The 15,616-nt window shown below is 42.2% G+C and overlaps 1 protein-coding gene across 1 annotated transcript in view; it reads right to left on the reverse strand.

Moving 5' to 3' along the window:
- OPHN1 (oligophrenin 1) overlaps positions 1 to 15,616 on the reverse strand; it is a 332,026-nt gene that overhangs the window by 172,877 nt on the left and 143,533 nt on the right. Inside the window, exons 8-10 of the mRNA XM_066248964.1 lie at positions 6,876 to 6,980; positions 3,901 to 4,030; positions 333 to 433 (exon numbers count right to left, since the gene is read on the reverse strand). Of these exons, the coding sequence (XP_066105061.1) occupies positions 333 to 433; positions 3,901 to 4,030; positions 6,876 to 6,980 (336 nt within the window). The remainder of the gene's footprint in view (positions 1 to 332; positions 434 to 3,900; positions 4,031 to 6,875; positions 6,981 to 15,616) is intronic.

Genomic DNA, 15,616 nt, shown 5'->3' on the forward strand with positions numbered 1-15,616 from the left:
TAATAGAGCCTTCTTAATAGCAATTCATACACTCTACCTACAATTCATCCATAGTTTTGCAAGTTTTCTTTGTACAATGTGACAGGCAGTCATAATAATTTAGTAAATGGTAGGAAAGGATACAGGTACTCTCATAAGGCCTGGCATAATTAACAGAGATCTTTCACTCAAGTGATCTTTCACCCAAGGCAAACCTAGGCCAAGGACAATATGTGAAGTCATGGTTTCACGTGCCAGTGATGGATTTGGTTCTCTGACACTAAGTTAACATATACTCTTTTCTAAGATGCAGTTGCAGATGCATTGCAAAAAGTGTGGCACAAAGAACTGACCTGCTTAGCACCTGGCTTCTGCTCCATTGGCGTCAAGGTGAGTGTTTTGGTCTCTTTCTCATACTGGCAGTAATATTTCACCCAGGAGATACCCAAAGCCCCTAGAAAGATAGGCAAAAGTGAGCTGACAAGGTAATGTTTTGGCTGCACAGTCAGTCCACCCCTAAGATGGAGATGGGCACAGCTTGTCCTCAGGGTCACACTGCAGATCCAGCCCTCTCCACCCCTGAGCACCAGTCCTGCACCGTCACCTTCCCATTGCACATATGGATATCTGAATCCTCGTGCACTATTTTCCACATGTGCTCTGGCTTGTTCCAAACCACTCACCTTTCCATGTTCCCTATGAATGCTACCACTACATATCCTACCATACAAGCTACAAACCTGTACCTTCCACTCCAACTTCCCTGTAATGTGCTGCATTTGATTGGTGGTTGGGTTCTGCCCATTCTATCCCCTTTCTCTTTCAGCTGTCTCCTACATTCCTCCTTTTTGGGAAGTGAATTTGTTTTGTATCCTATTGCTGACTTCTCTTTTTTATGTTTTATGAAATATTTCAAGCAAAACAAAAATTCACTATTTCTCCAATTCATTATTTCAGTGGCCTACCCTCCGGTTTCCCCGATCTCTGATCACTGCTCTCTAGTCCATTCTCCACTCCTTTGCTAGAGAAATATTTTCAACTATACATCTCTACGTCATTCCTCTCATCATAAAGCACCCACGGTTTTCCCACTATATCCAAACTCGCTTACATTAACCCAGAAGGCCCTTCATAATATGATAATATTTATCTTTTCAACTTTGTTTTATGCAACCCTTAACCTCCATGTTCTTGTCTCATTGAATTACTTTCAGTTACCAAATAACTAGGTGGCCATATAATTTACCATTAATATTCTAGACATACTTAAGAGTGAATAGGAGCCTAACCAGGAGGTGGCGCAGTGGATAAGGCATTGGGCTGGGATGCTTAGGACCCAGGTTGGAAACCCCAAAGTCGTCGGCTTGAGCGTGGGCTCAGAGATATGACCATATGATTGCTGGCTTGAGCAAGGGGTCACTGGCTTGGTCGATACTTCTCATCTCTCTCCCTTCCTGTCTTTCTGTCCTCTCTCCCACAAAGAAAAAAAAATAGAATGAATGAATGGGGCATCAGGACAACGGGTATATTCTTGGCAAACCGAGCCCCTACAGATAAACTACATCTTAATACAGCTCTGGGACTTTTTTTTTTTTACAGAGACAGAGAGTCAGAGAGAAGGACAGATAGGAACAGACACACAGGAACACAGAGAGATGAGAAGCATCAATCATCACTGGGTTTTTTTTTCGTTGTGAAACCTTAGTTGTTCATTGATTGCTTTCTCATACATGCCTTGACAGTGGGCCTTCAGCAGACTGACTAACCCCTTGCTTGAGCCAGCGACCTTGGGTCCAAGCTGGTGAGCTTTGCTTAAACCAGATGAGCCCACACTCAAACTGGCGACCTTGGGGTCTCAAACCTGGGTCCTCCGCATCCCAGACCAACGCTCTATCCACTGCACCACCGCCTGGTCAGGCTGGGACTTTTCTTGTGCAGTGGTATACACCTAGAATTTTCTTTCCCTTAATCTTTTCTTGTGTGTGAAAGAGACAGAGAGTGACAGAGAGAAGGATGGATAGGTACAGACAGGCAGGAAGAAAGAGAGATGAGAAGCATCAACTTGCTGTTGCAGCACTTTAGTTATTCATGGATTGCTTTCTCATATGTGCCTTGATCAGAGGGCTCTAGCAGAGTGAGTGACCTCTTGCTCAAGCCAGCGACCTTGGGTTCAAGCCAACAATCATGGGGTCATGCCTATTATCCCATGCTCAAGCTAGCAACCCCACAGTCAAGCCGAATGAGCCTGTGCTCAAGCTGGTGACCTCAGGGTTTCGAATCTGGGTCCTCCGCATCCCAGTCCGATGCTCTGTCCACTGCATCATCACCTGGCCAAGCTTTTTCCATTCATCTGTACCTGTTAATATCTCACTCATAATTCAAGTTCCAGTTTGAACATCACTTCCTCAGTGAAGCCCCTATACATATGCTCCTTGCAGATATGATCCACACATTACATTACAATTGTTGATATACTTGTCTGTCTTCCTCATTAGACTGTGTACTTCCTGAGCTCAAAATCAAAACTTGATTCAATTTTTTTGGTATGCCTAATGTACTGAATATTGTCTGGGAAAAAGGGTGCTCAGTAAGCATACAATCGACTAAGTGGCAATGCCACATCCACAGAAAACTGGGGCACAGAAGGGTCCCATAGCTACTTAGTATTAGAGCCAAGATTACAAACCCATTACTCTGAATCTCTTTTATAATATGACAGTGGTTCTCAACCAGGGGCAACTCTGCCTCCTAGGGAATACTTGGCAACATCTAAAGACATTTCAGGTTACCACACCTGGTGAGTTCTATTCAAATGAATTGGGAAGAGATGCTGCTAAACAGCCTATAACACACAGAGTGGCCTTCTCAAAACAAAGTCCCCAATGTCAATAATGCACAGCTGAAGAGATGACCTGATGAAAAGAACACGTGTTTGAAAACCATCAAAAGTTAACTGCTATAAGGGAGGAAATGCAAGGCAATACCACTGCTACAATATCCTGTTTTGCAGATTGGTTTTTGCCACTGGTAACCTCTGAGGAGCCTCTCTGCCTACTCCTCAAGTAGAATAATGCTGGCCAGGGAATAAATCACAGGGTTTGTGGACATTGGGTCACAATTCATAAGGAAAATCAAACAGTACATATATATTTGCATAACGTAACTTAGGAGGCAGGAAAGCTTGAATCATCTACAATATTTGGTGACTGGTAAGTTAACCCGTTGCCCCTGGTTATCAGTAAACAACTTTCTTGCCCACTGAAATAACAATGGTTATTCAGTGCTTTAAGAGCAACCGTGCAATCCTACGGCACTGGAAGATACAGAGTACAGTGGTGGGAGTGTAGGTTTTGACATTTCAAGACCTGAGTTTACTCTTAGGCCTGTTACTTGATAGTTGGGTGCCATTCAACTAGTGATATCTCCAAGCCTCAGGGCCCTCATGTGCAAAATGGGTATGATACGGTGGTATAAAAGATTAAATGAGATAGTGTATTTATAGCACTCAGCAGTCTATGGCCATGCCACCCTGAAAGCGCCCGATTTCGTCTAGTCTATAGCACTCAGCACCATGCCTAGCACATAGTAGGTATAATAAATATTCTTTTTCTGTCTCCACCTCCTACATCCACTTATTGCTCCATCAGAGTCATTAAAGGGACTAGATGATTAGCAATCCTCATTTTGAAGCTCAAAGAAAACCTGAGGGCTTATCATCCCAGATCCTTTATAAGATAAATCCTTAAGCTCCCTCTCCGATTACACCTTACTTTTTACTCTCACTATTCCCAGGCTGCTCTTCAAAGAGATGTAGCTCTCAGGAGCCTGTGATCATTATTGGTGCCCACATTTGGGAAAGATCAAGAGACAGTAGGTGGCAGCTTACTAAAACCCAACTGGCATCCTTGCATTCCCACTCACATTTCTCTTGGGTATAGAGATAGCCTTCGATGGTTGGCTGTCCTGGAAGTTTGCATGTCTGGGGAGCCTCCTTCATCCTTTTCTTAAGTTCTTCCATTTCTTCTCGGGTGCTGGAGAAATGATTTCTTGTCTGCCAAGACATTATCATCATAATCATTACCATCATCACCACCATCATGAATTAGCAGTTTCTTGTCAGAGATTTAGAGTTCTATTGGCTTTACAACACAGCAAAGAAAGAAAAAAGTGTTAGGCCCTGGCCGGTTGGCTCAGTGGTGGAGCGTCGGCCTGGCGTGCAGGAGTCCCGGGTTTGATTCTCGGCCAGGGCACACAGGAGAAGTGCCCATCTGCTTCTCCACCCCTCCCTCTCTCCTTCCTCTCTGTCTCTCTCTTCCCCTCCTGCAGCCGAGGCTCCACTGGAGCAAAATTGGCCCGGGCGCTGAGGATGGCTCCATGGCCTCTGCCTCAGGCGCTAGAATGGCTCTGGTCACAAACAGAGCAACGCCCCAGATGGGCAGAGCATCGCCCCCTGGTGGGCATGCCGGGTGGATCCCGGTCGGGCACATGCAGGAGTCTGACTGCCTCCCCATTTCCAACTTCAGAAAAATATTTTAAAAAAGTGTGAAATGCCATAGAAAACAGTTTTACAGAGTTTATCAGTAGTAAAGACTGAAAGGAAAAAAACATAAATGGCAATGTACCCAGAAACACACATTTGAGAGACTTTTTTCTAATAGGAATCACGTAGGACTCCAATAAGTAAGGGCACGTAGAATTCTGAGCAAGAGTCTGACCCATTTCACCAAAAGGGAGATGGTAAAGAAGGTTCCCAAAGATAATATTGCCATGGCAACTCCAAAGTCTGCCTCAAGTAAAGCTACTGCCCACCTGTCTCTGAATTAAATTCTGGCCATTAGGATAAAATGTCTGAGGGGGCTCTCTTTGAAGATCAGTGAGCAGAAGACTTCTCTTTTCATAATCACGAATACCAAAAGCTAATGGTAAGAAGTAATATTTTTAAAATACACAACCAAATCACAATTCCAAAACACAGTTGAAATGTGGGTATCACCTGACCAGGCACTGGCACAGTGGATACAGTGTCGACCTGGGATACTGAGGACCCAGGTTCGAAACCTGAGGTCGCTGGCTTGAGCATCGGCTCACCAACTTGAGTACAAGGTCACTGGCTTGAGAGTGGGATCATAGACATGACCCCATGGTTGCTGGCTTGAGCTCAAAGGTCTCTAGCTTGAGCAAAGGGTCACTCGCTCTGCTGGAGCCCCCAGGTCAAGGCACATAAGAAAAAGCAATCAATGAACAACTAAGATGCTGCAATGAAGAATTGATGCTTCTCCTCTCTCTCCTTTCCTGTCTATCCCCGCCTCTGTCTCTCTCTCTCTCTCTCTCACTAAAAAGGAAGAGAAGAAAAGGGAAGGGAAGGGAAGGGAAGGGAAGGGAAGGGAAGGGAAGGGAAGGGAAGGAGGAAGGAAGGAAGGAAGGAAGGAAGGAAGGAAGGAAGGAAGGAAGGAAGGAAGGAAGGAAGGAAGGAAGGAAGGAAGGAAGGAAAGTGGGTATGAAAATCATCAGAGATCCTGAGTATTTAGTGTCAAGATTGTCACATGATCACAGTGACAAAAGTGATCTGGAATGCCCTACCGAGCTGGGCCCATTCTTCTCATTATTTTCTAAATGAGTTCGCATCTATATTCATGTAAAGCAGGCGTCCCCAAACTATGGCCCCCGCGGGCCACATGCAGCCCCGAGGCCATTTATCTGGCCCCCCACCACACTTCCGGAAGGGCCACCTCTTTCATTGGTGGTCAGTGAGAGGAGGACTGTATGTGGCGGCCCTCCAACAGTCTGAGGGAAGTGAACTGGCCCTCTGTGTAAAAAGTTTGGGGACCCCTGATGTAAAGGATTGCTAAACTCATACTTGTCAAGCTATATTTGAAGGAAGATTCCAGTGATGAACCTGGTAATAGGAACACTTTGTAACTCAGCAGAAGATAAAGGCTCCCCCACTCAGGTGAAGGACGGTCCCCAGGAAGGAGAGTTCCCCAAAAGAAAAATAACAACACAAGTGAATTTTTTTTCCATGGACTCTTACCAACCATTTTCATCTAAAAATCCATATATAAAATTCATGTAATGTAGCAACTAGTTCAAAGTCACTACCTCAGTGATGCCTTCGTTGAATGTTCTAGGCAGTCAACTGTTCAACTCTGTGCTTCTTTAAAATTTTTGGTGTAGCATTTGTTAATAAATTTTATTACAGCATTTATCATAAGGGATTATGATTTATCTGTGATTATGACCTTCTCCTCTAACAGACTGTATATTTCTTGAAGACAGAAAATCTAACATGTCTCAATGTAGGGTGAGGCATGTCATAATGCCTGGTATAGAGATGTTCATTATATCCATAAGTATTCACTAAATGTGAGTTAAATTAATGAGTAAGAATAAAAAAAAATATGTGACAAGAATGGGAAAGCTGTGCCTAAGCCCATCTATAAGGACCAATATGGGAGAGAAGGTGGAGAAAATCTTTAAAAATAATTTGGAAGAGAGAGGGAAAAGGCATTCACAATAATAAGACCTACAGAGTAACTTGAGTGCCAAGTAGGGCAGTAGCAGAGAACCTGAGCTGAAACAAGCCCATAGCTGGGTCTGATCTGAGAGAGAGGCAACAAATTAGCAACACAATAGACAGTATCTAGCAACTACTGGATAGACAGAGGTGTCAGAGGATGAAAGGGTGGGTTTGAACAACAGTCACCCCCAGAGGCAGGGAAGAGCTAATAATAGAAGAGCATGAAGAATTCAGCACACTAAAATATTTGTGATCCACACCAGTGTGTCTTGACAAATTGGCTGGGGTGCAAAACCTTAGAATTCCAATGTCAAGGTCATTAGAGCTTAAATCCAATTATAACACAGAGACAGGTGAAAAAACCCACATGCAAACTTACATTCTGCAAACTGAGCTGGAGCTTTTGTTTGTATGGGAGGAAATCCTGTGTGAGCTCCACAGTCAGGTTGTTGGAAATGAAGAGGCTATGTAGAAAGGCCAACACCTAGGGAAAATGTAAAAAAATAACTTTATCATCAGCATCTTCTCATTGATCAAATAAAGAAAACTCCACAGTGAGTTTTCAGAAAAGGAAACAGAAAAGAAACTCCACAGTGTGTTTCTCTAGTATACTGTAGTGTTAAAAGCAGTCATGCAAATACAAACATATCTACACAAAGCTATTCTCTTACTAGGTTAAACATTTACACTGAACTCAGCTTCAGAAAATAAGAACTACTAATAGATTGATTCATGTGGATCTTTTTCAGATAGCATATAAAACCATTCATAATATGGACAGTATGGGGATAGACTGTCTTTGCTCTCTTTTCTCTCTAAATCCTCAGGACTAGCACAGAGTAAGTACTAAATAAATATTTGTTGACTAATATTCATTTTTCCATTCTTTCATCCCATAACCATTTATTGTCCTTCTATTATATGTCAGGCACTGTGCTTGACACTGGTTGCCTATAATGTGCGGGACAGACTCAGTTTCTGTCTTTATGAATACTACACTGTCATGGAGTAGACAGAAGGGAAGGAAAAATATACATAAATAAAATAATTATAAGTTGTGATAAGCACTAAAACAAAGAACAGAAATGGGCAGCTACTTTAGCTCAAGCAGTCAAGGAGGTCCTCTGAAAGTGTCATTTAAACTAAGGCTCTGTCCCTTTATGAAGACCACCATAATGCTAAAGAATCCAAGAAGCCTGAACCCAATTTCAAGTTAGAAGTGTTTTGAGGTAGTTCCAGAAGAAGACATACAAATGACCAATACCATATTTTTAATGTCCAAAATATTCAACCCCATTAAAATTCAAATATACATTAATGAAAACAAAATATAGCTTTTATCATTTAAATACATTTCTAAAATAATGCTCAATGTTGGCAATAGTGAAGTATATTGCTCTAATTTTAAGAAAGTAACAGGTGAGCACACATAAATATGCACAAACACCATACATATATAAAAATACAACCTATATGTATATATACATAAATACATATAAAAACTATGTATATACACACATGTGTACATAAATCACTAAATACTATACACATAGCTATGTGTGTGTATATACATGTGTATGTGTACCACACATACAGTAGTATACACAATTTTACTGTTTTTTCCCCCAAGCTTTCTCATCTCAGGAAATGCTAACACCACCTAATCATGTCATCAAACCAGAATGTAAAAAATCATGCCTACTCCCTTCCCAGTTGGCTCAGCAGTAGAGCATTGGCCCAGCATGTGGAGATTCTGGGTTCAATACCCAGTCAGGGCACAGAGGAGAAGTGCTCAACTGCTTCTCCAACCTTCCCTCTCTCCTTCCTCTCTATCTCTTTCTTCCTCTCCCACAGCTAAGGCTCTACTGGAGCAAAGTAGGCGTGGGGGCTAAGGATGGCTCCATGGCCTCACCTCAGACTCTAGAATGGCTCCAGCCACAAAGGAATAACTGCCCAGATGGGCAGAACATTGCTCCCTGGTGGGTATGCCGGGTGGATCCTGGTTGGGTGGGTGCATGTGGGAGTCTGACTGCCTTACCATTTCTCACTTCAGAAAAATACAAAAAAAAATCATACCTGATTTCTCCTTCACTCATGTCTCCGTCCAACCACCAGTAATTCCTGCCAGTTTTGCTTCCAAATATCTCTAATCCAGCCCTTGTTTTCCATTTCCATCACCATTACCCTAGCACAAACCAACCTCTTCTCTTGCCTAGACTTTTGCAGTAGCCTTTTAACTGGTTTCCACACTACCACTGTTGGTTTCTTCCAAGCCATTCTTCCTACAACCAATTCAGCTCATGTCATATTCTGCTTAATGCTTCTCAGAGGTTCCCACTGCCCTGAGACCACAATCAAACACCCTGACCACAACTAGAGCTTCTATAACTTTCTCTAAGACATGATCTGCTGCAATTCCCTCGTATCTCACCAACATCTAAAGCCTAATCTTCCCCTCATGATTATAGCATTCTTTCCTGAGTTAAAGACCATGCTTGGGGAGACCTGAAGATGGCAGCGGAGTAGGCAGATGCACAGACTTCCAGCTCACACCACAAAACAGGATTACAAATTAATTTATGAACAATCAGCGTGAAAAACCAACTATGGACTACCAGAACAGCTCTCAAAAACCAAGGAGCAAAAAAGAAACCACACCAAGCCTGGTAGGGAGCATGGAAGAGCGACATCTCTCCAGCTCCAATCAGCACAAGACACAGCTGAGCCTGACCAAGCGGTGGTGCAGTGGATAGAGTATCGAACTGGGATGTGGAAGACCCAGGTTCGAAACACCAAAGTCACCAGCTTGAGAGCAGGCTCATCTGGTTTGAGCAAAGCTCACCAGCTTGGACCCAAGGTCGCTGGCTCGAACAAGGGGTTACTTGGTCTGCTGAAGGCCTACAGTCAAGGCACATATGAGAAAGCAATCAATGAACAACTAAAGTGCTCCAACGAAAAACTGATAATTGATGCTTCTCATCTCTCCGATCCTGTCTGTTTGTCCCTATCTATCCCTCTCTCTGACTCTCGCTCTGTCTCTGTAAAAAAATTTTAAATTTAAACTAAAAAAAAAGACACAGCTGAAAACAAGAAGTGGGGAGGAGGGGCAGTAACTCAGGTCTCCATGGAGATCTGAGATACACCTCCCTCTACTGAAGCTGAAAAAACACCCCACCCCTGGGAGAGTTACTGGCAGAACAAGCCTTCAGAGTCTCAGGTAACACCCGTATTCCTGGATAGTTTCAAATAAGCCCCCTGCTGAGATCAGCAAACAAGACTACCACATGTTAAGAAAACAAACAAATCAAGACTTCAAAGTCGCCCTACTAGAAAAGCCAAATCTGACAGTGGATTACAAATAATAGCTGATGCCAACCCAATAAGACCTAGAAATAACACAACTGAAAATTGAAGGCAGGTAACACAAAGCCTAGACTCAACCAGCTCTACAAACAACACACCCAAACACACAGACATAATGAGAAGACAGAGAAGTGCAATCCAAATGAAACCACAAGAGAAACCTTCAGGAAATGAACTGAGTGATATGGAAATAACCAAACTTCTGGATGCAGAGTTTAAAATAATGATTCTTAGGATGCTTAGGGATCTTAGAACAATAACGGATGGTCATTATGAACACCTAAATAAAGAAATAGCAAGTATAAAAAAGGACATTGAAATATTAAAAAAGAATCAGTCAGAGATGACAAATACAATATCAGAAATGAAGACCACAATGGAAGGAATTAAAAACAGGATGGATGAAGCTGAGGATCAAATCAGTGAGTTGGAGGACAAGTTGAACTAAGACATGGAAGCAGAGCAGAAAAAAGAAAAGAGACTCAAAAAGTCTGAGGAAACTCTGAGAAAGCTCTGTGACAACATGAAGAGAAATAACATCTGCATCATAGGGGTTACTGGAGAAGAAGAGAAAGAACAAGGGATAGAGACTTTGTTCAATCATATCATAGCTGAAAACTTCCTTAAATTAATGCAAGAGAAACTCTCACAAGTTCAAGAAGCACAGAGAACTCCATTAAAGAGAAACCCAAAAAAATCTACACCAAGAAACATCATAACTAAAATACCAAAGCTAAGTGATAAAGAGAAAATATTAAAAGCCGCTAGAGAAAAAAAGGCTATCACCTAAAAAGGAGCCCCCATAAGGATGACATCCAACTTCTCAACAGAAACACTTGAGGCCAGAAGGGAGTGGCAAGAAATATTCAAAGTAATGCAGAACAAGAATCTACATCTAAGACTACTTTATCCAGCAAGGCTATCATTTAAAATTGAAGGAGAAATAAAAAGCTTCTCAGACCAAAAAAAAAAAAAAAAAAATCTCAAGGAATCCATTACAACCAAACCAATGCTGCAAAAATATGTTAAGGGGCCTGTTGTAAACAGATCAAAGTGGGAAAAGAATATAGCAAAAGAGGAATACAGCTTTAAAGAATAAAATGGCAATAAACAACTGCATATCAACAATAACCTTAAATGTAAATGGATTAAATGATCTGATTAAAAGACATAAGATAGGATGCTAAAATCCTCAACAAAACATTAGGAAGCTGGATCCAGCAATATATGAAAAAAATCATACACCATGATCAAGTGGGATTTATTCTGGGGAGGCAAGGCTGGTACAATATTCACAAATCAATCAATGTGATTGATCACATAAACAAAAGGAAAGAGAAAAATCACATAATAATTTCAATAGATACAGAAAAAGCATTTGATAAAATCGAGCACCCATTCCTGATCAAAACTCTCAGCAAAGTGGGAATACTGGGAACATACCTCAACATGATAAAGGCCATCTATAACAAACCTACAGCCAACATACTCAATGGGCAAAAATTAAAAGCAATCCTCTTAAGATCAGGAACAAGGAGGGAGGGGTGCACCCTTTTACCACTCTTATTCAACATAGTTCTGGAAGTCCTAGCCACAGCAATCAGACAAGAAGAAGAAATAAAAGGCATTCACATTGGAAAAGAAGTAAAACTATCATTATTTGCTGATGATATATTGTACATAGAAAACCCTAAAGTCTCAGTCAAAAAACTACTGGACCTCATAAATGAATTCAGCAAGGTGACAGGATATAAAATTAACATTCAGAAATGAGAGGCAATTTTATACATCAACAATGAATTGTCTGAAAGAGAAATTAAGGAAATAATCCCCTTCACTATTGCAACCAAAAAAATAAAGTACCTAGGAGTAAATTTAACCAAGGAGATTAAAGACTTGTATTCAAAAAACTATAAAACATTAATAAAAGAAATCAAGGAAGATATAAAAAAGTAGAAGCATATACTATGTTCATGGTTAGGCAGAATAAACATCATTAATACAGTGTGTCTGTAAAGTCATGGTACACTTTTGACCAGTCACAGGAAAGCAACAAAAGATGATGGAAATATAAAATATGCACCAAACAAAAGGAAAGCCCTCCCACTTTCTGTAGGATGATGTTGCAGCATGTGCGCATGTGCAGATGATGATGTAACACTGTGTATACAGCAGAGCAGCCCACAGACATGCCATTCAATATGTGGACGGTACAGAGGAAAGTTCAGTGTGTAGTGTGGCTTGCTAAATTCGAATCCATGACCAAAGTGCAATGTGAATGTCAGCGCGTTACTAAAGAAGTGCCACCACATAGGAATAACATTACTCGGTGAAATAAGCAGTTGAAAGAAACCAGCAGTTTGATGGAGAAACCTCGTTCTGGTAGGCCATCAGTCAGTGACAAATCTGTAGACACTGTACAGGATAACTACCTAAGGAGTGCTAAAAAAAAATTGTGCATGATCCCACATTGAACTGCACTGAATAGGTATGAAACTGGGAGAGTTTTCCTTTTATTTGGTGCAGATTTCACATTTCTATCAACTTTTGTTGCTTTCCCTTGACTGGTCCAAAGTGCACCATGACTTTACGGACACACTGTATGTCTATATTACCCAAAGCAATTTATAAATTCAGTGCAATACCAATTAAAATATCAATGACATACTTCAAAGATATAGAACACATATTTCAAAAATTTATACGGAACCAAAAAAGAACATGAATAGCCTCAGCAATCTTGAAAAGAAAGAATAAAGCGGGAGGTATCACACTTCCTGATATCAAGTTATACTACAAGGCCATTGTACTCAAAACAGCCTGGTACTGGCATAAGAACAGGCATATAGATCAATGGAACAGAACAGAGAACCCAGAAATAAACTCACACCTTTATAGACAACTGATATTTGACAAAGGAGGTAAGAGCATACAATGGAGTAAAGACAGCCTCTTCAACAAATGGTGTTGGGAAAATTGGACAGCTACCTGCAAAAAAATGAAACTAGATCAGCGGCTTACAATATTCACAAAAATAAACTCAAAATGGATAAAAGACTTAAATGTAAGCCGTGAAATCATAAGCATCTTAGAAGAAAACTTAGGCAGTAAGCTCTCCGACATCTCTCGCAACAATATATTTGCCGATTTATCTCCACGGGCAAGTGAAATAAAAGACAGGATAAACAAATGGGACTATATCAAACTAAAAAGCTTTTGCACAGCTAAAGACAACAAGAACAGAATAAAAAGACTAACTATACAATGGGAGAACATATTCGACAATACGTCTGATAAGGGGTTAATAACCAAAATTTATAAAGAACTTGTAAAACTCAACACCAGGAAGACAAACAATCCAATAAAAAAATTGGCAAAAAAAAAATATGAATAGACATTTCTCCAAAGAAGACATACAGATGGCCAATAGGCATATGAAAAAATGCTCAACATCACTAATCAATAGAGAAATGCATTAAAACCACAATGAGATATCACCTCACACCAGTCAGAATAGGGCTCATCAACAAAACAACACAGAATAAGTGCTGGCGAGGATGTGGAGAAAAGGGAACCCTCCTGCACTGCTGGTGGGAATGCAGACTGGTGCAGCCACTGTGGAAAACAGTATGGAGATTCCTCAGAAAATTAAAAATCAAAATGCCTTTTGACCCACCTATTCCACTTTTAGGAATATACCCTTGGCCCTGGCCGGTTGGCTCAGTGGTAGAGCGTCGGCCTGGCGTGCAGAAGTCCCGGGTTCGATTCCCGGCCAGGGCACACAGAAGAAGCGTCCATCTGCTTCTCCACCCCTCCCCCTCTCCTTCCTCTCTATCTCTCTCTTCCCCTCCCGCAGCCCAGGCTCCACTGGAGCAAAGATGGCCCAGGCGCTGGGGATGGCTCCTCGGCCTCTGCCCCCAGGCGCTAGAGTGGCTCTGGTCACAGCAGAGCAGCAGAGCAATGCCCTGGAGGGGCAGAGCATTGCCCCATGGTGGGCAGAGCGTCACCCCCTGGTGGGCGTGCCGGGTGGATCCCGGTCGGGCGCATGCGGGAGTCTGTCTGACTGTCTCTCCTCGTTTCCGGCTTCAGAAAAATACAGGAAAAAAAAAAAAAAAAGAGGGAATATACCCTAAGAACACCATAGCACTGTTCCGAAAGGAGAAATGCACCCTCATGTTTATGGCAGCATTGTTCACAATAGCGAAGATCTGGAAACAGCCCAAGTGTCCGTCAGTGGATGAGTGGATTAAAAAGCTTTGGTACATATATACCATGGAATACTACTCAGCCATAAGAAATGATGACATCGGATCATTTACAATAACATGGATGGACCTTGACAACATTATACGGAGTGAAATAAGTAAATCAGAAAAAACTAAGAACTATATGATTCCATACATAGATGAGACATAAAAATGAGACTCAGAAACATGGACAAGAATGTGATGGTAACGGGGAGGTGGGGGGGAGAAAGGAGAGGGAGGGGGTTGGGGGAGGGGGGAGGCACAAAGAAAACCAGATAGAAGGTGACAGAAGACAATTTGACTTTGGGAGAGGGGTATGCAACATAAATCAAATGTCAAAATAATCTGGAGAGGTTTTCTCTGAACATACGTACCCTGATTTATCATTGTCACCCCATTAAAATTAATTTTAAAAAAATCTGGCACCTTCAGGAGCAGTGAGAAATAAATACTATGGAATTGTGAAAGAATTCTATTTATAGGCCAAAGTAGCAGAGAAAAGTGAGGGAAGCTAGCCTAAATGACAGGAGAAGGCAATAATCAATACCCTAACATAAAATAATAATGCAGCTAGCACCATTGCAATCCCCCCAGGAGCTGTAGATTGCATCCTTAGCATCCTGTTGTAAGGACGCCCACAGAATGCAGCACGCACTAACCCGGACAAAGCCTCTTCCATGCTGAATATTCTGCCATGTTGCAGGTGCATTTATTTTATTTGAAAGAAAAATGACCCTGTTGCCAAGCCATCAGATGGTAAAAAGAGATATATTTGATGGATAATAAAAAAGGGTCTACAACAGCCTTCTTGTAACACATTTCTAATGTAAATGAGTCTGGTACGCGGACTACGTTCCTCTGTTGTATAAATACCTGCAGAGAAAGGCACGTAGGGACTGGAAGGACCGTGTGGGGTGTGTGGGGACTATAGCCACCGAGAGGGAGCCAGTTATTGTTAACAATAACAAATAACCTCAGAAAATCCACTTGGCAAACATCACTCACTTTTCCGCAACCTGTTCTTGTGATACAGATTGACAGCCCTTTTAATATGAAATAAATCAGGCAGGAGAAGGAGTGTTGGAAGAACACACGGATTGAAGGCTGAGTGATAGGACGCGTCCGCAATGTGCTCTGTTTGCATTTGCCTGGGTAGCAGCTAACTTAAAAGCGTGTCAGGGCCCCGGCTGGTTGGCTCAGCGGTAGAGCGTCAGCCTGGCGTGCGGAGTCCCAGGTTCGATTCCTGGCCAGGGCACACAGGAGAAGTGCCCATCTGCTTCTCCACCCCTCCCCCTCTCCTTCCTCTCTGTCTCTCTCTTCCCCTTCCGCAGCCAAGGCTCCATTGGAGCAAAGTTTGCCCGGGCGCTGAGGCTCTCTGTGGCCTCTACCTCAGGCACTAGAATGGCTCTGATTGTGGTAGAGCGACGTCCCAGATGGGCAGAGCATCGCCCCCTGGTGGGCATGCCGGGTGGATCCCGGTCGGGCGCATGCAGGAGTCTGACTGCCTCCC

The sequence above is a fragment of the Saccopteryx bilineata genome, chromosome X (genome assembly GCF_036850765.1).
Source record: "Saccopteryx bilineata isolate mSacBil1 chromosome X, mSacBil1_pri_phased_curated, whole genome shotgun sequence".
In the NCBI taxonomy this organism is placed as follows: domain Eukaryota; kingdom Metazoa; phylum Chordata; class Mammalia; order Chiroptera; family Emballonuridae; genus Saccopteryx; species Saccopteryx bilineata.